We start from the raw sequence: 27,256 nt of genomic DNA, 5'->3' as shown, positions 1-27,256 counted from the left end.
ACTACGCACTGCTAAATGTGTAGTGTTTGCATTAGGTTTTATTTCTCAGACATATAGTTATGCTTGTTTTGGAGATGCAGAGAGTCAGGTCCCAGATGGCATGCTTTTTCTCGTTAGGTAATTATTAAACAACCTACCATTACATTACGCAGGATGAAAATACGAGTACACTCGGATATCGACCACACCTGGAGCTCGTGTCAGAATTTGCATCTATCGGACGTTCCGACGTTTCTACCACACGAGGAAGACAATTAGACTACACCAGAGAATGTGTTTGATAGGGGTTTGAGCGCTGTTGCTCGGTCATTTAACGCGGCAACAACACGGGGAGATAAGCGACACTTCAACTTGGAAATGCAGGTCCTAATGGGTGATTTCATAAACTAAACAATTGAAAAGAAATAAACAATTGAATGAAATGAAACAAAATTGGCATCATTAATTCGGAGTTTTGCATGAATTAGCTGTTGAAAAAATGATGCTAATATCTAAAATACAGTTCATTTGTCGTAAATGTACACTGTTAGTAAATCTAAGGAATGCGTGTGACTTTGATGTTGAATAACTTGGACACATTAAGGCTTTTTGCCTGTACACTGTGTTGAATGAAGGTAATTAACATTTGACGTGTTAAATACACATTTCGAGGGTACAAATAAAACTATTATTACATTAGTTCAATAAATGTTTATTTCTCAAACCCATCTGTAATGGCTGCTGCCGCCTGGCGACCGCAGCGAACGAAAAAATGAGAGGAAAAGACAATAGATGTTAAACTGAAACACTTGGTAGGTTCATGCTAAAGACTAGAAACAACGTTTTTGAAGCAAAGACGGACACAGAAACTGACTTTTGATGTTTCGGTGACTACATTTCATGCATTAAACCAGAATTGGACATTAGGCTTTAGTGATGTCTTAGCTACACCCCCATGGTCCTGTTTGTAAGACCTGCCAACTAGATAACAACACAGCACTCATGCCTTTGTCCTTAATGGACTTTTTATTGGTTTGTCCTGTGATCATGTGACCTCTCTCATTGTGGCCTCTCTGAAGCTCTTTCGTAGGTAGATCAGAAACAGACTTCAATTTCCCTTGTTTTGGAAACCAGGAGACAAGATCGAGTGTGACCGGAGAAAGAGAAGGACTGTAGGAGTCACAATGACATGGAGGAATACAAACAGACAGAGGGAGGAAAGCTATACGGTAAGTGAGAAGAGCATCAGGACAATACCGAATAGAAAAACTAAGTGAGAGTGAAATGTTGTGAAGACAGTCCTGTCCCTTACAACGTGCATCTTCTTTATTACATAATTTACTCCATTAAATTGTGAAAGAAGCATGCGGGGGCACCCAAAGAGCTCTGGTTACCTATTGGTGGACCTTAAAATATGCAGATTCCGGGAGAGGAACGTTTAATTGGGCTGACCGAGAAAAACATGGGCAGACCTGATCTTAGCACTGACCATATCACATCTATGTCCGGGTTAACCATACAATTTATGTATAATTGAAGCTCTTTTTCCACAAAACTTTTACAATAGAGCTAGATTTCTCCCGGCCTTTAATTCCTAATTGTTCTTTTTTTACATGAATATGACATGTAGACAATTAACAGTCTGAACTGCGACCCAACAGACCCCACATTAACATCTGAAAACAGGATTTTTACTATTAAAACGCTTTCAAGGAGTGTAACGGCTGGTCTGGTCAGTGTTTGTGGTTCCTCAAGATCAAATAAAACATCATTGTGACAAAAACTATTATGCTGCATTTCCATCATAGTAACTTATTGTTAGTCTACAAAACAGCCTCAACGGTAATAACAGTCAGAAAAATAAGTCTAAAAATTCACAGCATGTAAGAAGTTGATCTGTGGATACTACATGTGTAACATTGGGGATGTCAAATAAACCCTTAACACACGCTCTCTCATACAGACATGTATTCATTCATCAATTCAGTCTCACAGCACATTTACGCCAAACGTATCACACTGGTCTATTTTTTTTCAAAAGACAGGTCATGTGCAAGGCAGGCAGTGCTGTGTAAGGCTGTAAAAGGGAAGATAGTGTTGACATCTACTGTCCCTCCTCCTCACGAAGGAACTGAAAGACAGAGGAGAAGTCTTTGCTGGCGTAGCCACGTGCACACATCATTCTGTAAATCTGATGGGCTAGAGAGCCCAGTGGCACGGGTGTCTTTGTGTTGGTTGCTGTATTCTGTGCAAGTCCAAGATCCTAAGGGTAAATGGCAGATAATCATTATATCATCAATTTCTTTCAACTATATAGTTTATAATACAACCGAGAAAGTGTTGTGGGAAACTGAAAAATACAAAAGTGCAAACCTTAGCCATAAGTGTAGTTCCAAAGCCGCCCTGATAGTTGTTTGCTGAGGGCACTCCCTCCATCACACCCGGGACAGGGTTGTATGTATCGCTTGACCAACAGCGGCCAGAACTCATGTTCAAGATCTTGGCTAGAAGTTTTGGGTCAAGCCCTAATCTGTCATGCACAAAGAAATCATTTTTCAAGCGTGTAAAGTAAAATGCGGAATCTGTGATCTGTAACCAGAGGAAAATAATTGTGCTGAAAATCTGGTTAGTTGAGCCAATTATTTACAACTATTATTATTTTGAAGTGCAAAATGCACCTGATGCCCAAGTTCATGGTCTCTGCTGTTCCAATCATCCCAATGGCCAGCAGCATGTTGTTGCAGATTTTCGCTGCCTGCAAACAAGCCAGAAAGGTACAATGATCTGCGGTGAAATAGCATAATAACAATAGGCATAGTTCACCCAAAAATGAAAATTCTGTCATCATTTACTCAACCTTTTCATTTCAAACCTTTTTGACTATTTCGTCTGCAGCACACAAAAGAAGATATTTTGAAGAATGTAACCGAACAACAACAGTGTACATTGACTTGAACTGTTTTGTGCACCGCCGTTGTCATAAAATATCGCCTTTTGTGTTCTGCAGAAGAAAGTTATACAGGTTTGGAATGAAAAGAGGTTGAGTAAATGATGACAGAATTTTCATTTTTGGGTGAACTTTCCCTTTAAAAGAATAGAACTGCATTTAAATGCACATTCAATCCATACCTGCCCTGTGCCGACCTGGCCGCAGTAAACAACATTGCCGCCCATACAGGTCAGGAGCTCCTTGGTCGCGTTGAACTCCTCCTCAGGCCCACCCACCATAAAGGTGAGCTTACCAGAAGTGGCAGCACCAACACCTGAGCAAGTAAAGACATCGATTCAGATCAAACAAATAATTTCAGGTCCATTGGACGAGTTCTGCACGACAATAACAACAGGAACAAAAATTCGTAAGGGGGAAATGACTAAATGCATATCTGTAAATAAGGGAACAAATAAAAGAATTAGAATGAACGGGAGACACAACCCCACTACAAACATTCGTTGTTGCATTCATCGTACCTGTTTGAAGCTGTCTGAACAAAACATTGCAGCAATTTTGCGTCTTCAAAATCAAAATGCTGCAATTACTGTTAGAGGGGAAAGTTCTATATATACACAAGCACTTCAACATCTGCTGTGAACACAGACAGGCATGACGTCAGGACCGGTTTGTTGTGGCTCGTGTTTCATTAAGCCTCCTTCACAGGCGCTAACATGGAGCTGGGAATAATGTCTGGAGGGTCTAAGTAAAGAGAATGAGCAGTTCTGTGGATTTCTTATGACCGTTTCAAAAACCAAGAGCTGGTCCAGCGGTATGTTAGCCAAACCCCACTGACGCATATGAACTGGGAGAGGCAACAATTTAAGGAAAGCAAACTAGAAGCACATTGTTTTTTATGTGCCCAAAAGACTAGAGGGAACAACTTCCTGATTACAAAGGAGGATCACCATAAAGCGCAAGCGGGCTGCTGACTGAGTTAAACATTTCTTGTTACATTACAACATGGGGTGGTTTTCACACCTTAAGACTTTGTAAGAGACGCACACTGATAATGATCATGAAAACATGTTGCATGTATGCATATGTACATTAATACATATATTGTTTGACAATTCCAGTAATATTGATGTCTCGACATTCAAAATATATTGAGTCATGCAACATAACAAATCGCATGGAAAAATATGTAAAATAAGATTTTATTAGTTTAGCTTTACACGGGTCAGTACACGAAGTACAAATTATATACATATAAATTTGCGCACTTTGCCATGTCAATCAAATCATACTTAAATGACTAAAATGTGGAAACGGCGCAGAAGATCAAGAACTAATTCAGGAATGGCTCTTGTGCTTTAATCTGCTCCAGTCAAATTCATTGAGGAGAGCTGAATAGCTTTAATCCAGTGCAGTGGGATTTATAAAGACATAAATCTCCACTAATCTACTGGACTACGTCGTAAAAACGCTCAAAGAAAGCCGGTCTTATTAGGTTTAAAATAGTGTTTCAAATGCAGTCCAAACTGTGTGCGGGGAAATTAAACTCCGTCACCGTGAAACATTCTCTGTCCTGTTTTATCCTCCCCCCTCAGTCAAAGCAAACCTCAATCCTGCACGGAGAAGTCAGGGCATGCTTAGTATTGGCATAAGAGGAAAACTTTAGCCCTTTCTGTTCTACTGTGCTCAGCCGGAGGATCTGCCTGCATTTCTACTGACGTAGTTACATAATAATTCTTAAATTCATAATCTGCCTACAAATAAACATGCTGCAGCATGGCTATGTTTACATCTTGATGTTAAAACCATTATTATTTTCAGAATTTACTATTTATAGGAATGTTTAGGAAGAGTGTTCATTTCAGTTTCACACCGTGTCTACACCGGATGCGGCGCAATGTGATAAAAGACTATAAAACGAAGTGGAACCCATTATAATTTGACATTTTGTCCACACTGGATGCGGCGCAGCAGTCCCATTAGAACAAGCCGCGTGTTGCATCGCCCCAAACTATTTCTTATAAAAAAATTATATTAAATACAAATTCTATTTGCATTTATTTGCAGAAATGTGTCATATTTGTACATGTATTTAGGTCATTTTCAAAAAAATATTGTGACCTCAATTTCTATCACAGTTTTTATGCGTCTTGTCATGCTGACAGTCTTTCACATTACTATTGAATCACTTTGTCACCCCTGAGGTTTGATTTTGTTAAAGTTTAAAAGACACTGGACCGTAATGACCAAAAAACCTCTAGAAATGCTGCTAAAATGAAAATTCTGAATGGTCTCTCAAATTTGTCTGTTGCTGTATATTATGGCAATAAATAGACATTTCATATTTGTATCCGTTTTAGACAGATGAGGAAACCAATTCTTACATGTTTTGAGAAGTTTTTAACAGCCAAATTAATTTAACTAGCTCACGGTGACATTAACATGCTGAATTGTGCTGCAACGGTCAGAGATAAAGAGACAAATAAAGTGATACGGAATGGTATGGTTCTGGTACCAGGATTAAGACTTGTGGAAAAATGGGATGTCTGAACATAAAGTAATGGAAGTGTGTACTTTTGAGTTGATAATAAAGAATAAACAGGTTTCGACCATGACATTCCAAAAACAATACGCATAAAGGGCATCTGTAACAACTCATTTAAAAAAAAAGATGAAATATTGTAATAATGAATGCTTGTTTTTCAAAGTTTAGACCTCAGGAATATCTAACCAGAGCCTGATTTTATATAGTCTCAGCCTCAGACCGCTGGCTGAACGTCTGATGCAAACAGCACACCTTTCTGGAAACACTCCAGCCCATTCGAAGTCGTCAACTGCCCTCTGTTCAAAGTAGTAAGCTGTCGTCTTACCACCAGTTGCAATAAGAGTTCATCACAATCAACTAAACACCTAATTCTTAAAAGTATGCGAACATCACAGCATAAACTCATCGTTGTTGTTGCTGTTACCTTTTGACACGTTCGTGAATGTGAAATCAGTTTTTTACTGCGGGGACATTTTCACGCCTCTAAACATGACGTGGCACAAAACAAAACTTGATTAGTTGCTTTAACTGTCAGTCAAGTGGCCTCTTACGCGGGCCTTGGCCAAAGAAAGTGGTCAAAGTTCCCGCTACATGAGAATAGATCTTATACAAAGGCTTATAAAAAATGATACATCGGAGTTCACTCCATTGGACCACTGATACTGAGCGCTTGTTTCCATCTCCAGGTCACAGGATCAATTCCCAGATGCTGGCATTTGATTTCGTCTATAACTCAAATCGTCCACACCAATGGCTGGATTAAGAAAATGGACAAGATGAGACTGGTCATAAAACTCAGTGCTATCAACAAACCCGCAAATCACCAAGTGCAGAGCGGACGGACAGTCTCATGAAGGTAGAAATGGTGTGTCCTCATATTCAACTTTACTTTTTGGGAAGATTTTCGCCTCCAATGTTATCAAAAGAAACTGTGATTGCTCCCAATTTTTTAACAGATTAAATTCTAATATAGACCTCCAAACTACATTACTGCAACACAGTATCTAGAACAAACTATGAGCATGATTTATGAAATAGCAAACATGTACTAGTTATCTACAGCTCCACGTGTGCTTTGTGTGCAGTCATGACAGGTTTCCTATTCCTTATCATTGCAACCCCCCACATCAGGTATTTGGTTGCCCATTACATCAAGTTGAAACGAGAATTCTTGATTTTGTCACTTCAGGCTCTCACCTCCAGACACTGGGGCATCCATGAAAACAGCCCCCATTTTCTCTGCGGCAACTGCCATCTCCTTGGACACAGCTGGATCAATAGTGCTGGAATCAATGAGGAGAGATCCCTTTTTCACTTTCCTGTTGAGTAAAAACATCAGGTTTCATTTGATATATCTTTAATTACTGACAAAATTAAATTTGTAAACAAATCTTAACACTTTAAACTAGGGCTATTGACAAAAAAATTAATGTTTGATTAATTGATCAATTTAATCGAATAAACTTAGTAAATGTCAATTCATCAACTTATACTTAAATGCATTCAGTCATCATACGAGCAGATGGCAGAAAACTCACTAAACACTAAAGTGCAAGATGTTTCTCACATAAATGAATGGATCAATAATTTTAAGATTATCATAATGAAAAATAATAATGATGTTCTTGTGAATTCACATCTCTACTTCACCAACTGTCTATGTACTCTAAACTACAAAGTTTCATTAAGTGATAGTTCACCCTAAAATGATAATACTGTCATATTTTACGCACCCTCTTGTCATTTCAAACCTTTATGACTTTCTTTCTCATGCAAAACACAAAAGAAGATTTTTAAAGAATGTTGGTAACCGAACAGCACTGGCCCTTCATTTCTATTGTATGGACATAAAACCAATGCGGGTGAATGAGGGCCAGTTAACAACATTCTTCAACATATCATCTTTTGTGTTCTGCTGAATAAAGAAAGTCACACGGGTTTGAAATAACAAGATGGTGAATAAATCATGACAGCATTTTTGAGGGGGGGGGACTATCACTTTAACTTAGAAAAAAGCTGAGTATTGAATGTTTGGCCATTATTAAAACAATAGCCTCGAGAACAGGAAAGAGCCTTACTTTAGAATGCCATTTGGGCCTGTATACACATCTATAACATTAGGGCTAGATGGAAGCATTGTGATGATGCGATCTGCCTTGTCTGCCACATCTGCAGGGTTGTCCAGAATCTGCGACAGGAAAGAGAAAGAACAAGTACAAAATGTCAACATACATTAAGAGTAAACACAAGACTAAATCATTAAAAGCATGTACACTCTGATGTTAACCATGGGTCAAAAGTGACACCGTTTTATGTCTGTTATCCTGACCTGAGCTCCAAGCTCCTGTAGCTCTTTGCAGGACTCTGGAAATACATCCGTGGCCATCACTGGATATCCATGCTTTATGAGGTTCTTTGCCATTGGGTTTCCCATGTTCCCCAGGCCAATGAAGCCCACCTGGGTTTTAGAGGCCATTGACCTGATAGAGACTAGGAGACATTTCGAAATTTAGGGTTTCATGTCGGACATTTAACACAATGACATCCATAAACCCTAAGAGCTGAGATCTTGGCCCTGTCTCAAACGATCTGTTCATAACCAGTCAGCAAAGATACAATAGCTAATAGCATCATGATCTCAATGTGCTGTCTGTGACCGCTTGTGACTGGAATCTGAGGGATTGATCTTCATACAATAATCACAATAAACGTATCAATTTTTCGTATAAAGAGCACAATACGGCTTAAGAACAGCCAGATTTATTGGCTTACACTGTCCTGCATTGGTCTATTACTAAAAAACAAGTGGACAGTGTTAAAAATGCATGTCTCTTTGTCAGGAATTTACAAGGACATGAGACGGAATAGATGATTTGATTTAAAAGTATATCAACATCTATACTTTAGATTAAAATCATATTAAGATCAATCTCTTATATCAAAGAATATAAATGTCACACATCGCAAGTGTAGTATTCTTTGGTTTTGATGTATTTAAAAATCTTTTTTCTATTAGATTTTCTATTAGCAATCTGGACATGAACCTGATGCTCGATCAAATTTCACTCTCGCAACGGCTTGAAGGCCATAAAAACTAAATAGCAATCCCCCATAATTCAATGCAAAACAGCTCTGTACAACGTGACTACTGTGTCTATTTGTATTACGGACTGACTGACCACACGACTTTGACTTTAGCCTAATGGCTATTACCGAGCGCTTCCAATGCATTCTATCAGAGGCTTCCAGCATTGCAAATGTGCACGCGCAATAACAACTACAGAGAAAAACATTATAATAAAAGTGAACATTAGAAACATGTTACCCTGCACCGCGTTGACATGGTTGTGCCACTTTCCCACTAGGCAACGCGAGCCCCTTAACAGAACAGCCATACTGCTTCGCTATGACCTACGACTTACAAGTGACGGCATTGGGTGGTTGATGATTGACATATTTTTCTTCCACACGTTTCATTCAATGTGCTCCGATCGTATATCCAATGGCTTTCAAGAGAAGGCGGGATATCCTGAATGTGTCCAATGTTACATTACAACAATGAACGCTTATGTGATTTTTTTGTGTAAAGATATGGTAATTATTCTTAATCATGTTTTATTAATAGTTCTTAGTTAAACATTTAATTGTCTTTACTTATTTTAGGCTTTTGTCAAATTCAAAGCAAATGCAACAGAAACATCTCATTGGACCCAAATTTATCTTACATTATTTTTTATTTATCTATAATAACACACAAATCGTGCTCAATGTTATGTTATGTTATGTTATGTTATGTTATGTTATGTTATGTTATGTTATGTTATGTTATGTTATGTTATGTTATGGTTGGGTATGTTATGTTATGTTATGTTATGTTATGTTATGTTATGTTATGTTATGTTATGTTATGTTATGTTATGTTATGTTATGTTATGTTATGTTATGTTATGTTATGTTATGTTATGTTATGGTTGGGTATGGTATGGTATGGTATGGTATGGTATGGTATGGTATGGTATGGTATGGTATATTATGTTATGGTTGGGTATGTTATGTTATGTTATGTTATGTTATGTTATGTTATGTTATTTTATGGCATGTTATGTTATGGTATGGTATAATATCTTAAGTATATTATCTTATATTATATAAGTTATGTTCCTAATGGCATGAAGGCATGAGTGAATATTGAAGCGGATGTAATGAGCATGGTCTGATGTTGTTATTATTATCTTGTTGTTCCGGGAAACCACGCACGCACGCACACACGCACGCACGCAGACGGGGCTGTACTTGCGCTGCCTGGGACTGAAAGTGCGTCAATAACAGCTCTGGGTTTTTTGTGACACTTCGCCATGCAAATAAGGTATTGTACTTGTCTTTTTCTTTATTTTGACATTATGTATGTGCTAAGATGCCACCAATACTGACTATAATATCATTTTTCTTACTTGTCGTGTTATTTTAAGACCTTTTAATGAAATATAGTTGGTCCGGGAGTAGGATGACGGCTATTCCACTTATCTCTCGGCCTTGCTCTTTAACTGGACTTAAGACATTAACCGATGTGTTTGTTTAGAAACAATACGATCAAACATGTTGTATTTGTGGGAGGGCTGAACGCTTATCGAATGACACGAGTCAAAAAGCTTTGATTATTGTAACTTTACGGTTTGTTATTGTTTAGCCAGATTGCTAAATAGCGCTAGCTATCTAACATAGCCACCATTAGCTTAGCTTAGATAGAAAACTAACGTTAGACGTAAAGAACATAGAGTTTAACTATATATATATTTATATATAATACACAGACAGTATAGGGTGTTAGATATGATTCGTAAAACCGTAATCTATCTAACGTTATCTTTTTACTCGATACAAATGAACTGTTTTACTGCCCGTGGCAGAAAGTAACGACAGGCCTATTAGAAACACATTTGTGTAACTTATTTATCTAAAATCAGACGTGTTACGGAAGGTCATATTGGTCTGTCATATATAACTATACATTTAATGTCACATTTCTATTGGTATGAGGAACAGGTGTACCAAAGTTCAATTTATTTTTGGGGCGATGACCTTTGAATTATCTAATGGATTAGAGTCACAAACGTTATAACTGGATAGTCACCATCAATGTAGTTTTATTACTCCAGAGTTAAAAATTAACCTCTATACATAAGATTAAAATATTTTGCGATTGTAGGATTTAAAAGTCTGTACACACGTCAGACGTGACGTCATTTCTTGGACTCGATGAAGGGGATTGCCTTTTCGAAAAGACACGGGCTTTCTCAGTTTTATGAACGTTCAGCAAAAGTTTTCTCTCTCTTTCTTTCATCTGCTGAAATATGTATTTGTGTGAAAGAAAGTAGGATATCTATTTTTGTACAGCGCAGCTGTTTTTGAATGCCGGTGGTGATATTATCTTTCTACGGTCAAGAATCCTGCTTTGCTAGACTCATACAGACATTTGATCATACAACAAAGTACTGAAGTTTTGTGTGACATCTAACAATTCTTTTAAAGAAGACAACATGTAGTCAAGGAAGCCTATATTAAAATAATGTTTTTACAGGATGTGTTCCTCAAATAATTTGCAATGCATCCGACAGTCCTTTTACAAAACAAACAAAGTCCACACCCTTTAGTCTGGCTAATCCACTTTATATAACCTTTGCTAAATAATGCATGTACCACCATGATTACAAAACATTTGACACTTGAACTGAGAAAATCCCAAAATGGTCATCTGCGTTCGTTCTCATGGATGCTTACACTGACTCATCACCATCAAGTGAATATGAAACATGGAATGTTTCAGTCAAACCTGAATGATTTGTACATTCCATGTTTTTCTGTTGTATAAATAGAGTCTAATAGTTGCGAAATAATTTGTTGTTTAGATTACAAAGCACATATTTTTATTGATGTCGAAACTTCTAAATTTGGTTAAACACCCTACTTATGGCTTCAGTCCTCATTCCAATAAACACTTTTATTTTTTAAGCATTACAACTGTGTGATGCTGTAAATTTTAGCGGTTAAGCGTGAAGGTTTTTATAAGGTATGACTCAGGAGATGTAGTGTTCAGAAATGGTCATATTGCAACTGAAGGTAAATGAGACTGAACCAAGAACAAAGTTTGATCCAACGACACTGTTATATGAAAAATGCTATGCAATAATCAAAATGATCTCTTCTGGCATCTATTAATGAGATTATTTAAGTTGACTGTAGAGTAGGAAGTGGAATAGTCTGCACAGAATACTTTCTGAAATGTCCTTTCTCTCATTCACTTCTCATCTTTTTTTGTCTTTCCACAGAGGTAACTGTTGATAGACAGATGGCTTTATTCCTAGAAGGGACAGCAGCAAGCAGTGCCATGGAAACGTCAAATTTTGCGCATGTCATCTTTCAGAATGTGGGGAAAAGTTACCTACCCCATGCAGCATTAGAATGCCATTACACCCTCACACAGTTCATTACACCACATCCAAAGGACTGGGTCGGCATATTCAAGGTGAAAAAAACTAGAATTTTCATTTGATTTTCGGCTATTTTGTTTCAGCATTTGCCATTGAAAAGAAAGCCTCTACCTAAGATATAAACAGATATGAAGAAATTTAGATACAGATATTTAGAAAGTTTAAACTGTAACAATTTTAGTAAATGGGTTCGAAACGCAGTTTGATGATTCTCAAACATTAATAGATTTACTTGTGCGTTACACGTCATACAGATCTGGATCTGTAGCTCTTATGGCTGATCTCTAAATAATTCTTGTTTATTACTGGATACTGTTCACATGAGCTAAGTCAGTCTTAACATCTGTAGGTTATTTGGGTTCATAGCTGATAACAACAGTGTACATGTTAAATAAACAATACAGTTGTCTTTGATGTAAGATATCCTTGCTGGCTTAGATGTCATGTTTTGATTCCCTTTTTCAGTTTCCACGATATGCAAGTCATATTTGGTTATTTTTGGGCTGTTGCCATCACTGCCTACCATAAATCATGTTGAATTTACTGCTGGTCATTTAAATGCTTCCTGCCGTAAAAGTTTTTCAGAGCCAGATTTCGCTGTGGGTTTGACAGAGAGGCGGCTTTTGTTGTAGGTGTTATTTTAGAAGATATACATTTTTTATGCACAGTAACTCAAAGATCGCAGTGAAATAAGGCCATAGTTAGGATGTCGCCCAGTCAGTTCTCTTTTCCCTGTATACCATTAAGATGATCGCCCGCTTCGGTTTTTGAAGCATTTGTTTTTATCGACAGCTCATTAGGAAATGTATTTTTAACTATGAAGACTCCTTGAACTGATGCGGTAAGTATATCTTGTTCATGTTATTCGGGAAACCATTGAATCATATCCAGGAAAATCTCAGTCACTGTTTCGTCCTCTTACATGGTTTTAATCATGCAGGCACACGCATTTACTACTGGCTTGTATACCAGAATGCGGTTTAAGCGTTTGTACAAGATTTTGGCTGTTTGCTTACCAGAGAAAAACACCTTAACATATAAAATATTACAACCCTCTGGTACTTTGAAAAATCCACTATGTTGGCACAAAGCGGTTCATCATGCTGGAGCACAGTTGAGCGCGAGTGTGGTCATGACGGTGTGCACGGGAATGAAATACATGGGTTGGCAGGATAAGTGGGGTATTTTGGCTCATTCTGCTTTCTGGAGTTCCCCAGCTACCGCTGGGTGAGAGAACATAAAACGTAACGTTATGGTTGTGGACTGTACCTTGACATGAAATAAAAAAGGGGAAAGAGATCTGCTGTTGGTGCGCTGGAGGGGAAGCAGTCACTGTCAGCGCTCGCATCCGACCAGATCAAAGTGTGGGCTAGACTTAGTTTTATGGCTGATTTTCAGGAAGGCTTCTGGTTCTCAGCAGCTCTATCACTTTGCCGTAAATGTTCTTGATTAAAGATTAAACGGGACAGAACCCCTGTGAGAAACAGGTACAACTAAATCTCTGGATCTGGGTTAATATCTCTGGAGTCTACGGACCGTCTGGTTTAAATCTCTGAAATCACCAGTTTCTTTTACATTTTTTTGAGTTTCCAATGTTTATGGCATGCATACTTTAAAAGTAATTAGAGTTTGTGTAGCAACTGCATTCTTGATCACACTGGTTTATTCAACCTTTGGATTACTTATTTGCCCTTTAAAGGGATACTCCACCCGAAAATGAAAATTCTCTCATGATTTCCTTACCCTCAAGTTGTTCCAAACCTGTATAAATATCTTTGTTCTGATGAACACAAAATGAGATACTTTAAAGAATTTAGGAAAGCAAACAGTTTTGGATCCATTTTTATTTTTCCTATACCATGATAGTCAATGATGTCCCAGAAATGGAAGTTGCAAACATTTCCCCAAATATCTTTCTTTGTGGTCAACAGAACAGCAAAATGTATACAGGTTTGAAGCAACAGGTCCGGGAAGTAATCCGTGACAGAATTTAAATTTGTGGGTGGAATATCCCTTTAACATCACTTTAAATAAATTTTGTTTTGGAACTTTACATGTCATGTAAATAGTCCATTCAAGTCTAAATGCGTGGTTCTGGGCTTTAATCTGCTTAAATGTAAACCATACTATGCTAATGTCAAGTATGGCCACGTGAATATCTGCAGAGAAAATGAATGCAGTACAGAAATGATAATCTTCTCTTTACTTGCAGTACTGGTACTGAGTAGTAACCTCTTTATAACTAGTTGTAATCCAATTGGAATCTTGTTAATGCTCTATGATTGAATACCATATTTACTTTATTGTCATGTATTTGATGTCAGTGCCTTCGTATACCTTGGAGAAAAGGCATGTTCCTTCAAACAGTTGACGCACATTTGTCTGCACCTAGAGACGCAGAATAACCTCGGGCAATGTATGGCACGAGATCATAAATCTTGACATGGCTCTGTCTCTGTTGACAGACGAAAGGCAGTCGTGCCAAACACCAGAAAATTGCACGACCTGTTCCATGAGTCACTAGCCCGGAGGTCTACTGTAGTCACAAAGCTATTATTGCCACCTAGTGTTCAGGAGATTAATTGATTCTACATGAACCAAACAGTTCTGGAATTTGAATTAAGGTAAAGATGCCATGACATATTTTGATAGTTCAGTGTATAGGAATAATAATGTGGTGTAACACTGATTTGAACAATTTCTAATAAACATCCAGTTTCTCACCATTATATTTGACATTATATAGTGTTTTCTGTGCCGACATCTATGTCCACTAACTGAATCTCTTATGTAGGGGATTTTTAATGGCTATGAAAAAGAAATACATCAGGTATCGTCTCATTTGCTTTTGTGCTTCTATATGACAGGGCTATTGTTTCTTGTTGATGCAGGCATGCTGCCTGTGGCCCTCTGAAGTTGGAATGGTTACAGAAAGATTCTAGTTGGAAAAGCTGTGAATGTTAGGTTAGAATTGTCAGAACACGCCATCAGACTCAGTGTGGTGAAGGTGAACACTGCTTTATAATTATCCTGTCAATGTAGGAGTTGCTCTCTGTACTGCTCTCTGATATATAGCGCCGCCATACACAATGTAGCCAGCGCAGAAAGAGTCATGAGCCAAGTCAGTGCTTCATGTAGAATCAGAGATTTGGATACTTTCTCACACACAGATCTCCTGCTGTTCTGTGTGGAAATAATCTCTTTGTCATATAGAGAGACAACAAAAAGGTTTTGGAAACCAAAACTTAAAATCTAGAAATGTAATTGCATAAATTGGCTAAAAGCAAATTATTTTAGATATTTTCTCAAACTGTAGATCTTTTCTTTTTACTGTTTTTATTTTGTGAAATGTTGTGTTTGAAAAGTGTGCTTGTCATTCTTAACCGCTCCGTTTATTGGACAATATAGGACATACAATACCTCTGCAAAGTTTAGGGTCACTTGATTGAAATGCTTTTTGTGATCTTAAAAACATTTTAATTGGAAGGGTTGTGAGTTATATTGGTTAATTGTGCCAATTTATTAAATGATCTAAATACAAACCAGATTACCAAAAATGAATCAATAAATGACAATAATAAAAATACAGTCCAGAATGGATGGGAACGTTTTCAAAACTGCAAAAGTAAATAATGAAATCATTTTTATTCGAATTACAATATAATATTTTATATATTGTTTGGGTTGTTTTTTTTACTCAGAACAAAAGTTTTAATTAACTTTATTAATTTTTACAGTAGTATATATATATTTTTTCTAATTCTATACCTTGTTCCAATTTAACCCCCCTCCAAAATAGTAATTCAGTAAATTACTTTTATTGGCTTATTAAGTTAATTATCATGACTACTTGTCTTTTTATGTTTATTGTTACCTGTGCACAATCCATTATTCTCACAAATGCTGCTGTTCTTGTTCTGGAATGTTTTTGCGTAGTTTCTCATGCCTGTCGATCATCCATCTTTGCTCCATTTGGTTGCTGTTCCCTCCGCAGACTTAAATGAGAGACACACAGGGGCTTAATTTTTACCGTCCTTCACCCCAAACGTCTCTAATGAGTGGAGTTTGGTCCAGGCGGTAATGACACTCCGTATGGGCCATGCCTTTAATGGCTTCCTGCTCTTTACTGCTCCAGCACCTCAGGCAACTCTCTCATGCAATCGGGGGACTTCTGCAACACTAATGTTATTGTGGACATCGAAGACAGCTGTATGGCTTGGGCAAACCAGCCGGACAGCTTTTTAACATAAGAGTTCCTGTAGTGAGTTAGCATTTTTCACTGCATGTGTTCGCGTTACCGAATGTCGCTTCCAGGATGCTATAGATTTCCCGCATAGATGCCGATAGCAGGTTGTAGGCTTGTATAGCATGTGTGCATGTGTACTTTAGGAAACGCAGGCAGTCTGATGTGAGTCTGATTTTGTTTGACAGTTTTATGACGGAGGGCTGAAATTATGGATGTATTTTCTGTACTCCCCCTCATCAGCCATCAGTTAACAACACATAAAATTCATATAATTACATTTCGGTTTCCATTCTGAAGTATGTATAAAATTTTCACCTATTTTCTTTTTCCTGTTAAGGCTGAGTTGTAGCCGCGTTCCTTCAACCGAACATATTGACGAGGCTTTGGCGAGAAACACGTGGCAGCCAGGCCGAGTTTCACTTGCCCCTGTAAACACACAGTGTTTTTTTATACTCCCAAAGACTTTAGCTGGGCTTTGTGGAGATGGGAAAAATCCATAATTTGCCAAAGAATTCAGCAGTATGAAAAATGAGTCAGGCAATGGTCAAGACCACGGCAGGCTGATGAAGCATTTACAGTCTTCCTATTAGTCTGTGTATGCGAGACAACCACATAAACACTTAGCAACTTTATAGCTTAACATTTGCCAAATGCTGTTCCATTTTTTTCTCAATGTGTTTTTTTTTTGTTTAGCTCTGTGTAAGCATTTTAACGTTTTCTTACTAGCGATTCACAATATAGTTTTGCCTGTATTTATATAAGCCTATTCTTTTTTTACTTTGCATTGAGCTGATACTGGCACCACGTGTTATTAGGATATTTCATTAAATCAGCATTTCTAAATGTATTCAGACATTCCGGTCAAGTGTCTGTTGAATATTTGATATGGTCTCTTATATTTGGTCTCTGTCTTCCTCACAGGTTGGCTGGAGCACTGCTCGTGACTACTACACGTTCCTGTGGTCACCTCATCCAGAGAACTACACCGAGGGAACCACAGTCAACCGATCTGTGGTCTTCCAAGGTAAAAGAACATGATGAATGTGTATTTGAAACTCATTTTGTCGGAGCTAAGGCACTTTGAAGGTGTATTTAATATGCAATGACAGATAATTATAACAATAGTCATAAAATAGAAAATATTATCACCTCCTTTTAGAAGACTGATGTGTTTGATGGGTCAGTTTTACTGGAGTGGTCCAGTCACAAAAATGTTTGTGTGGACAGAGGGTTTCTGTGGTATAAGCCTAATAAGCTGTTGAGTTGTTATCTGAACATCTGCCTGATGTTTGGGTTCTGTGCAGGTTACTACGTACCGAACGATGATAGTGAGTTCTACCAGTTCTGTTATGTTACACATAAGGGAGAGATCCGCGGGGCCAGCACCCCATTCCAGTTCCGGGCCAACAGCCCCACAGAGGAAGAATTGCTCACGATGGAGGATGAAGGCGGATCAGACATCTTGGTCGTCACCACCAAGGCCAGTTACCTGGAGGTAAGGAGATCAAACTCAGCTGTTTGTTTCTTAGACGTTTTCCTTTGCAGTGAAACATGTAATTTTTTGTCTTTCCCAGCAAAAGATGGAGCGAATTCTGCAGGAGAAGAAGGAAATCTTGGAGAACCTGGACCTGGTGCAGAAAGAGAGGGATGATCTGATTGAAGAGAAGAATAGTTTACAGAAAGACTATGAGCTGGAGCAAGAGAGCTGCGCACAGCTCAGGAAAGATGTGCAGGTCAGAGCGTGCTATTGTTTTATTATACACTCTAAATGTTTGTATACATGCTGTTCAGTTGTTTATAGGTAGTTGGTCTGATGGTGTTACAGCAAACATTAAGAAAACAAACTGTTAATGATAAATTATTTTTTATGATATATTTTTATATTTATAATATAAAATAGCATAAGATGAATTTATCTTCATTGTTAGATTTTTTTCTAGATGTTTGTCGTCTCAACACAGGACACATTTGCAGTATATTTGTCAACTACCCTCATTGATGTTTTGGCAACAGTGTTTTATTGTTTTTAATGATAAATGTATTTAGAATATAATGTTATCAGGCTGTCAGCACCCCCTAGTGACTCTCTTCAGGGCCATTCAAAATATGACACATAAAATATAATAATAATTATAATTTGCAGCTTTACAGACACAGCTGTCATTAGCATCATTGTCATTTGTTGCGTTTTAAGTGTCACTTTTCATAAAGTATAAATGTATCAGCTCTGAGGCAGTTGGTTTAAAGATGAAAACAAGCACACCCATTTCTGGCTGTTACTTTTATGACTGCGCTTTTATATGTTATTTTATGTGCTGTTAAAATAATTCAAAAAAATTCTGCACATGAAATGGTAGTGCAGAAGAAACTGGAGAGGATTTTGGAGACCTACTTTTCCATATTTCTCAGAGACCACACACAATCACAACTTTAAAACCAACAATCTGTTCTTTAGCTCTCATCCTTTCTGCTGTAGAAGTCAATGTATATGTCTAATGTGTTTTCTATGTTTGTGTGCGCACAGGAATTGCAGCTCTCTGCGCAGAGCTTGCAGGAGGAGAGAGAGGTGGTGAAAAGGACGATGGAGGAGAATTCGGCACGACTCCTGCAGTTAGAGGAGGACCTGATTGGAGTCACTCAGAAAGGCCTGCAGAAAGAGACTGAACTAGACTGGTGCGATTTCTTACCATAATAACATTAAAGCCATAATCAGGGCTTAAGGTTATAAACCACAGAACTGTGTTGTACATGTCTTGAAATGAGTTTAAATAATTAGAGAACATTATTATACCTTACATCATTTTTCTGGATAAGTTGATTGTTTTTTGAATGATTGACGCCAGCTTTAATTCAACAGCCTAAAGGATCGAGTGAAGAAGATAACTGTGGAGAAAGAGGCTCTTGAGTGTCAGCTGAAGAATGAAAAAGATGAGAAGGAGCTTTATAAGGTAACGACGGTCACCTTATATACCTTGTTTTATACAAACAACTAAACAGATGTCAGCTTTAAGGCTTTCTTTTACAAAAGGTTTGTGTATTTGTCAGTGGATAAGTGGAAAACAGACCCTCATTGAATCCACGTAACAGTTGTTTTTTCCTAATTGCTCAAACACACGCTTTGTAATTCTTCATCACTCACTCCATCACCCACTCCATCTATCTCACTCTCTATCCTTTCTTTCTTGTGGCGGGCACAGGAACTGGGCGGTAACGCTGGGCTGTAGCCACGGAAACACAGCCGGCCCACACTTCATAGCAGCTGCCTGGGGCAGAGAAAGAGAAGGGTGGGGGTGGAGCAGAGTGGGTTCTCTGTTACTGCTGCATTATAATTAGGTTTCGCTCGCATACTTCCTCACCAGGAAATACACCTCTTTGTAGAATTGTGTGCAGATAATTGGGGCTCATCCGGGGTTGGGGCTGGCTTGTGCACGCTGCGTGTTATATGTGCCATGGGCTCAGGTTACCGCACTGGAGTGATACAAAGAGAAAGGCATACAGCCTACTTGAATCGTGTATTTATCTGTTTGATACAGATTCACCTGAAGAACCGGGAGCTGGAGAACACTAAGCTTAGTGCTGAGCTCCAGATGTTGAAATCTGTGGATGTGAATAAGGAGAACACCATTGCTCAGCTGAAGGATGAGCTCAGTAGAGTCAATGCCTGCCTGGCAGAGAAAGACAACCAGCACCGCCAGCTTATGGCCAATAGTTCACCATCGGTACACACGCAACAAGCTTTTCCTTAACATTTTATTCATTTTAGTGAGACTTGTGCTCCAAACTATTGCAATTTTAAGTCCAACTTCAGGTATCTCCCTGACCCCCCTCAATTTTGGCATATTTTCCGGTCACTTTCAATTAAAGTGGCAAAATGCCTTTTGAGATCAAAAACATGAATGTGAATCTCTAAACAGTTGCAGGTGTATGGGATTGTCTTTCATTAGAAATCAATACGTAGAATTTTTTTGCTTTATACTCATAGTGTTTATGCGTATGTTATCAGGGGGAAAGTAAGGCCCTTAGAGAACAACTAAGGCAGAAAGAAGAGCAATTGCAGGCCACGTTGCAGCAGGTAAACATGTTATCGGCTGAGCTGCGGGACTCCTCCAACTCCCGTGACAGAGGCATGGCAGAGCTCTATCGGGTGCGTATGGAGGTCGAGTCCTTAAAGAAGGGACAATCTGAGGCCCGAGCTGAGTGTAGCCAGCTGGAAAAGCAGCTGGAGGAGATGAAATACTCAGCCCGGCAGGAAGAGGTAAAGAGATGCTCATCTGACTGACACATCTTTAAATGACCAGGCTGAGATTATGTCCATTAAGAATAAATACTGAATCATTCTTTGTTTCTCAGCAGTGTAAGGAGTCGGAAGGTTTAGCTTTAGCAGAAATGCAGAAAGAGATTGAAGATCTACGGCTTAGACTGCAAATGGCCGCCGAACACTACAAAGACAAATATAAGGAATGCCAGAAGCTACAGAAACAAGTGTCCAAGCTCTCTGAGCAGCAAGGAGTAAGTGAAATACAATTTATTCACTTTATCACGCAGACAGTCTTGTGTTATTGGACTCCAATCTATGTTGTGTGTCTCAGGTGAAAAGAAGTCCAGGTTCCGAATCAGCAACTGGTCCTTTGTCTGCCAGTCCAGAGACGTCTGCACCAGGTACATTCATATAATCCAATTCTAAAACCTTCATTTGTTGGAGGACATTTTCTTCATGGCCGTTGCATAGACTCACTGTCTGTTCCCAACATTGCAAACAGGAAGCCCAGGTACATCCGACGCAGTGCTCGATGCCATCATCCAAGGCAGGCTGAAATTTGTAAGCAAGGAGCCGGACAAAAGCGATAAATACAGGAAATACAAACAAATGCTTAGCGTAAGGAGCTTGATCTTTGGTTGTCTAATGTACTGGATCATACAGACACATACTAAAAGTGTGCGTACTCTTTGCAGGAGGAGAGAGATCGGTGCAGCTTGATAACCGATGAGCTCGCTAAGATGGAGGTGAAGCTGAAAGAGCAGATAAAAGCCAACGAGAGCCTTCGAATGCAGCTAGCTGCTGAGGAGGATCGCTACAAGGTCAGCGCAACCTAGTGGTTGGGAGTTTTACACACCAATCTTGGCACAGTTGATTGTTTAACTGTCACATGGTTACATGGTCATTGATACGTTTTTTTCCCTGCGGAGGGAACAGCACCTGCGAATTGTACCCGTGCTTATAAAGGGAGTCTGGGGTGCAGTTCATGTGAACTGAATGTGTTCATGTGTTATAAGCGACGGATATAGTCCAGCGGGGGAAGGGAGCCATTAAACTAGGGTTCGGACCAGGCAATCGAACTAAATGTAAAAGAAGAGGTTTGAGGTATCATTAAGAGGTTTGTGCAAATAGTCATAATAATGTTAATATTGATAATGTTTTATCAACATGTAATAACTTGCTCTGCCTAAGAAACACCAATCCATCTCCTTCAATCCGTCAATCCTTTCCAGTTTAGTTTACTCTGAGCTGGTAACACCTGTTTTTCCGCCCTTAGTTTTTTTGTGAATATCTTGTTTTATTCTGAAATGCAACCGATTACGGAAGTAAAACGGTTTGTTAATGCTGTTTCATGTTGACTTGACAAGATCTGGGACTTGGTTTTATTCGGTTGTGTTTTTTGGTACAAAGTGAATCTGATCAGTACAGATGGGCAAATATGATCACCGATAAGCAGTCCTTTAGGTGTATAGATAACATCAAACTTAGTACCGTCTTCTATCCACACTGTTTATGACTGCTCTGACTCAAGCCTGGTATCATTGCATTAACACACATACACCGACGGGGCTGGTTTATGAGCGTGTCACTGAGGAGACTGACTTTTACTGCTGTTTACATGAGACACGGGGATGTTGGCGGAAGGACAGTTGGAAGTCCCGGGATCAAGACAAGATAATGCATCTGCTGGCTGCCTCCCTTCCCAGCAGGAGACGGAGAGAGACGCTCGGTTCTGTTTAAGCAGTAGGGTCATGTGCAGATCAGCGGTAGATTTCAGACTAAAGTTTTAAAGTTGTGCGTGACTCAAGTAGAGTCGTGCCAAGCAAGATGTAAGCGAGCAGCCTTCTTGTTGCTAAAGAGAAAGGAAGGGTACTACATCCAAACAAATAATTCCCTCAAATCACAACAGGACATAGACATCAGTGTCAATTTGCAAGCTTTTTTTAGGTCATTGGTTATTGAATACCCCTGGATGTACATTTTACTGGACTCAATAAACGAAATAAATATTGTGTTGGAGTAGTTTATCAGCTGACTAGAAGCAAATACAAACCTTCCGCAAGAAAAAAAACGTTTCCTATGGGTTTTCAGACATGATGTGGGCTTCAAATAAGACAGACATGTAATTGTATTATATCGGCTATTAATATAATCTTGCATATCGCTGCTGTCCTTCTGAAACCTTGTATTACTCATTTTGTGATTTTTTTTTAATTTGTGGGCGTAACTCATTATTATTGTTCATCCTTTGTGTTTGTCACATAATTTTGCAAATATCAACTTTGTGCTTTTTAAATAATAAAATATTGGGTTGTCAGTGTCATTCCACACGAATTTGGACATCCAAGGTTTCAGAAGGACAACAAGGATATGTTATGAATAAATGTTTATGTTTAAATAGTAAATCATTTCTAAAGTCAAGACTCACTGCTGTTATGTGGGAGGGCGGTTGTTACCTTGGAATGTTGCAACTGACCAATCAGAATCAAGTATTCCTGTACACCATGTAATAATAAAATCTAGCTTCATGTCCCTCGTATCACGTAAGCTTTTTCTGCTCATGATACAATAATTTCAATTCAACCCTCTATTTTAAGCCTTTTTATTTGTTAACAAGTCATGATTACAAAATGAACCTCTTTGTGACTCTAGAAAACTTGGCATGTTTATGTTGTATCACTGGCTTACTGTACAAAACTCCTTAAATATAAACAAATTCTTCTGACTCGAGTCAAGTGGCGAGAATTTGCAGGGTGATAAGAATAAATAATAATGTTACGTTTTTATCTCACCTAAAGATTATCTTAATGTTCACATTGCAGAGCCAAGTGGCCGAGAAAGGCAGAGAACTCAAGGAGCTGAAGGACAGTCTTGTCACTTTGACCAAAGAAAAAGAGAAATTAGAAATGGTACGTTGCTTTCATTTTCATCTTCCATAGTCTTCTGCGCATCTAAAGCTGCAGTTGTTTTCCTTGCTGTTTTTTTGGTTCTCCGAATCTGGTTTGGGTTTAACATATCTCTCTAATTGGACCAGCAGTGCAAGTGAGTCCTTATTTTCCATTCAATTACCCTGGACCACAGAGAGGGATGCTTAGTCGAGGTGCAACACAAAGCCTGATGCTCAAACAGCAAAATGACCCAATTTGAGGTTGAGACTAAATGAAATTGGCGCCTGCCGAAGACTTCAATAAAAGGCAGAGAGCACTGGCTGCCTTTGAACAGGCAGAGGAGTTTTAATGAAGGGCTTAATTAAAGTGTTTGTGTGAGGGTGGCAAGTTAACTCCACGTCGCTGCCACTAAGTGATGTATTGTCTGGACTCAAAGATGGAGGGAAACAAAAGGATGGAAAATGGGACCTGGCTCTGTGATGGTCTATACATCATGCCTGGCTCTAAATACGTTCATTTTTGATAGCAAATGGTTTCAACCAGGTCTGTACTGGGGTACATAGAAGTTAAGCATAATGTCGACCAGAAATACATTTCAATCCTGTATGACTTTCTTTCTTCTGCAAAACACAAAAGAAGATATTTCGAAGAATGTTGGTAACCGAGCAATAGCGGTACCAGTTGCCTCGCATTGGTTCTTGGTCCATACAGTGGAAGCCAATGGGGTCCAAAGTTGTTCGGTTACCAACGTTCTTCGAAATGTCTTAATTTGTGTTCTGCAGAAGAAAGAAAGTCATACAGGTTTAATATGACAAGAGGGGGAGTAAATGATGATAGAATTTTCATTTTTGGGTGAGCTATCCCTTTCCAACATAATTCCTATCTTCAGATTGTAATTGACATGATCTTTTCTCTGTGTTGCTTTAGGAGGTGCAGAGAAGTGTCAACAAGGAAGAAGAAAGACAAAAAGAAGACAATCTGGACGTGCAGACTGTTTTCCTGCAGTACGCTCTGCCTTACCCTCAGGATGACCCATCTCCTCTGCTGGTGTCCCAGCGTCCCAGTGATCTGATGTTTGGGAACCCATACTCTTCTACTGACTCCAGAGGTATCTACTTACTTTAAAGCTACTGATTTCATTCATCTGTCCTAAATGAAGAGAATCATTTATACACAAGTTGTAAGGGCCTTTCTTACTAATGATCAGTATTATTTAAAAAGACTTACGTCTAGTCTAGTACAGCATCATATGATCATCAAATATTAAATGCGCTGTCATTTGTGCAACAATTTGGATCAAGTGTCTGCTACATAAATAACTGTAACGTATGAATCTCATGCACCCCATGTATGTTATACAACTGCAGAATTTATTTAAAGATTATTTCCAAAATATTTTCAGTTTTTCTGAATTGACTATTTATAGGTATGTGTTTTGGTAAAATTATATTTTTTATTTCATTCTTTGAACCACTGAAAATATTTCTCCCAAATAAAAATTATATTTGCATGTATTTGCAGAAAAAGAAAACTGGAGAAATAGGTCAAAATAACAGAATAGTTCCTCTGTTTTTTGTTCAGACCTCAAATACTGCAAAGAAAACACGTTTATATTAACTTTTAAGCAATACAATAATATTTGTATTTAGAAATAGATAGATTTTTATTACAGTTTTTGCGTCTCTTTCGTCATGCTGTCATTCCTTCACATTGCTGTTGGATGACTTTTTGTCACTCCTGAGGTTTGATTTTGTTCAACAGACACTGGACTGGAATGACCACTATACATCTAGAAATGCTGTTTAATTTAAATTTGAAATGGTCTCTTAATTTTCTCAGAGGCTCTATTTGTCCCTGAGGATTTCGTAGCCATCTTGATGTTCAGGTATTAAAGACATTTGCTTTCCTGACAGATGGAGCCGACGGAGAGTTCTCTGATGACCTGATGCCCCGATTCCCTCCAGTCGGACCTCCATCCTGGGACAGCAACGTGGTCTGCATACAGCCTGCCCGTAACCTCAGCCGCCCCGACGGTCTGGAGGAAACCGAGGAGCCACAAGCAACCGTAAGTTTATTACCGCTAAAAGAACTACACATGGACATAAACTCTTCCCATTCTGTCTGTTTTTATCTTCTTTTTGCTTGGTCTGTTGCGTTGGCCTCCGGCAGGGTTTAGCTTAGCTGCCGTTATTAAAGCTCTGCTAACTCCGAGCAGAGTCATTAAGGAAGTGCTGATGGTCTTACCCTACTGCACATTGTAGCCAACAGTCTCATTAGCCTTGCTTGACTAACAGTGGATTTACTGAACTAAAACACATAAGAGCTTCAGTCAGTGGCCATAAAACAGACACTTCTCATCTAAAGGCCTGTTCATACTAAAGAATTGTTAGCACACAACAAAAGTACAAATGATTTTTCCTCTGTCTTCAGCAAACCAATGATCAGCCTACAGCTACTGACCCCACAGAATTCCTCAATGAAGGACAGATGCCGTTTTGTTTTGAGCCCAGGTAACAACACACACACACACTTCTCACAACATCAGAAAACAGAATGTTGCAGAGGCTCGTTCATGGTGCGAAAATGTGCATTAGCCTAATGGCCCACCCACATCGCCCATTTACACTACATCAGAACACATTGTTCTACCACACACACACATACGCACGCATGGTTTTTCATGTCTCATTCTTAAGCTACATTACATTGTTTTTCTCTCTCTGAGCAGTGGGGAGCAGAAGCGTTGTCCGCTCTGTGAAGTCATCTTCCCTCCAAATTACGACCAGTCTAAATTTGAGGAGCACGTGGAGAGCCACTGGAAGATCTGCCCCATGTGCAGCGAACAGTTTCCTCTCGACTGCGATCAGCAGCTCTTCGAGAAACACGTCCTCACCCACTTCGACAGCAACTTGCAAAACTTCTAGCAAAGACGCCGGCAGAGAGGCTGAAGATACTTATCCGCTTCACATTCAGCTCATTTGTGTTACTGTTTAACAACCACTGAAAACTGCATGATTAGCTTCGAGCATTCGCCTGTAGAGAAGCCATTCTTTATTGAGACACGGGCAAAGTGAAGGATGTATACTGTTAATGAATTCCAAGTGAGAGAGCGATATTGCTTGTATTTTAGGGTCTTTATTTATGTCTTATGTTTTAGTCAAGGGGATAGTTCACCCCCAAAATTCTTCACATTCATGTCATTACGAACATGGATTATTTTCTAATGCAAAATAATATATTTTAAAGATGGTTGGTAACCAAGCATCAATGGCTTCCATTGACTGTCATTTTACAGACACAAAACCATCATTTCTCTTCTTTTGTGTTCCACAGAAGAAGAGTCATACAGGTTTTGAATGACATGAGGGCAAATAAATGATAGAACTTTTATTTTTAGGTGAACTATCCCTTTAAGCATAACTTCTGTGATTAGGATCACACCATTTGTTCATGTTCACTACTCTCATATTAGCAGTTTGGGTGGTTTAGAAGACTTTAAGGAAGCTGAGCATTCTGGTGAGAACTCTCCATAGATTCAATCAGGTGGTTTATATTTTACTCTGTGCCTGCAGAGCACAGCTTCCTCTTGTCAGGGCCATGTATGTGATGATCTAAGAAGGTGATTCTTATGAAATGATCTATTTTAGAATACGCTTTTAAAGGCAAACCTTGATAATAAAACTAAGTTAGTCTTTTTTTCTTTATCTATTTAATTCACTTAATTTAAATTAAGTGCATCACATGCATGCTCATGTTACCTGTGCACTGGATGACAACGTTTTTTGTTCCATTTATTTAGTTAAACACATATGGTCCATCTTGTGTGCGTGTGTATTATATACCTTATCTAAACCAATAAAGATTCATTTGAAGAAATATGTATGATGGTGTGATACTGGTCAGGT

General features: G+C 38.7%; 2 protein-coding genes across 5 annotated transcripts; one reads left to right on the top strand and one right to left on the bottom strand.

The window, feature by feature from the left end:
- Positions 1 to 673: 673 nt before the first annotated feature.
- Positions 674 to 8,906, bottom strand: hibadhb (3-hydroxyisobutyrate dehydrogenase b). Its single transcript, XM_079469385.1, has 8 exons — positions 8,797 to 8,906; positions 7,801 to 7,961; positions 7,550 to 7,659; positions 6,669 to 6,790; positions 3,109 to 3,242; positions 2,658 to 2,734; positions 2,353 to 2,509; positions 674 to 2,242 (listed from the first exon to the last, which is right to left on the bottom strand). The coding sequence occupies exons 1-8, from the start codon at positions 8,864 to 8,866 to the stop codon at positions 2,084 to 2,086; spliced, it is 990 nt and encodes a 329-aa protein (XP_079325511.1). The 5' UTR covers positions 8,867 to 8,906; the 3' UTR covers positions 674 to 2,083.
- A 736-nt stretch (positions 8,907 to 9,642) lies between these two features.
- On the top strand, positions 9,643 to 27,232 carry tax1bp1b (Tax1 (human T-cell leukemia virus type I) binding protein 1b). 4 transcript variants are annotated; one of them, XM_079469329.1, is made up of 18 exons: positions 9,643 to 9,837; positions 11,798 to 11,994; positions 17,127 to 17,229; positions 17,510 to 17,700; positions 17,780 to 17,938; positions 18,730 to 18,878; positions 19,063 to 19,153; positions 19,739 to 19,924; positions 20,209 to 20,460; positions 20,556 to 20,714; positions 20,795 to 20,864; positions 20,966 to 21,024; positions 21,159 to 21,284; positions 23,286 to 23,372; positions 24,279 to 24,459; positions 25,265 to 25,416; positions 25,782 to 25,861; positions 26,080 to 27,232. In XM_079469329.1, exons 2-18 carry the CDS (start codon positions 11,818 to 11,820, stop codon positions 26,273 to 26,275), a joined length of 2,418 nt encoding a protein of 805 aa, XP_079325455.1. In that variant the 5' UTR covers positions 9,643 to 9,837; positions 11,798 to 11,817; the 3' UTR covers positions 26,276 to 27,232. The 4 variants fall into 4 exon arrangements, with proteins under 4 accessions (XP_079325455.1, XP_079325453.1, XP_079325456.1 ...); XM_079469327.1 differs by having other exon boundaries at positions 9,710 to 9,837; positions 20,966 to 21,081; XM_079469330.1 differs by having other exon boundaries at positions 9,722 to 9,837; positions 20,559 to 20,714.
- The last annotated feature ends 24 nt before the right edge of the window (positions 27,233 to 27,256 follow it).

Source organism: Barbatula barbatula (assembly GCF_947034865.1).
Source record: "Barbatula barbatula genome assembly, chromosome: 12".
Lineage (NCBI taxonomy): Eukaryota > Metazoa > Chordata > Actinopteri > Cypriniformes > Nemacheilidae > Barbatula > Barbatula barbatula.
This window is presented reverse-complemented; position numbering and strand designations above follow the sequence as displayed.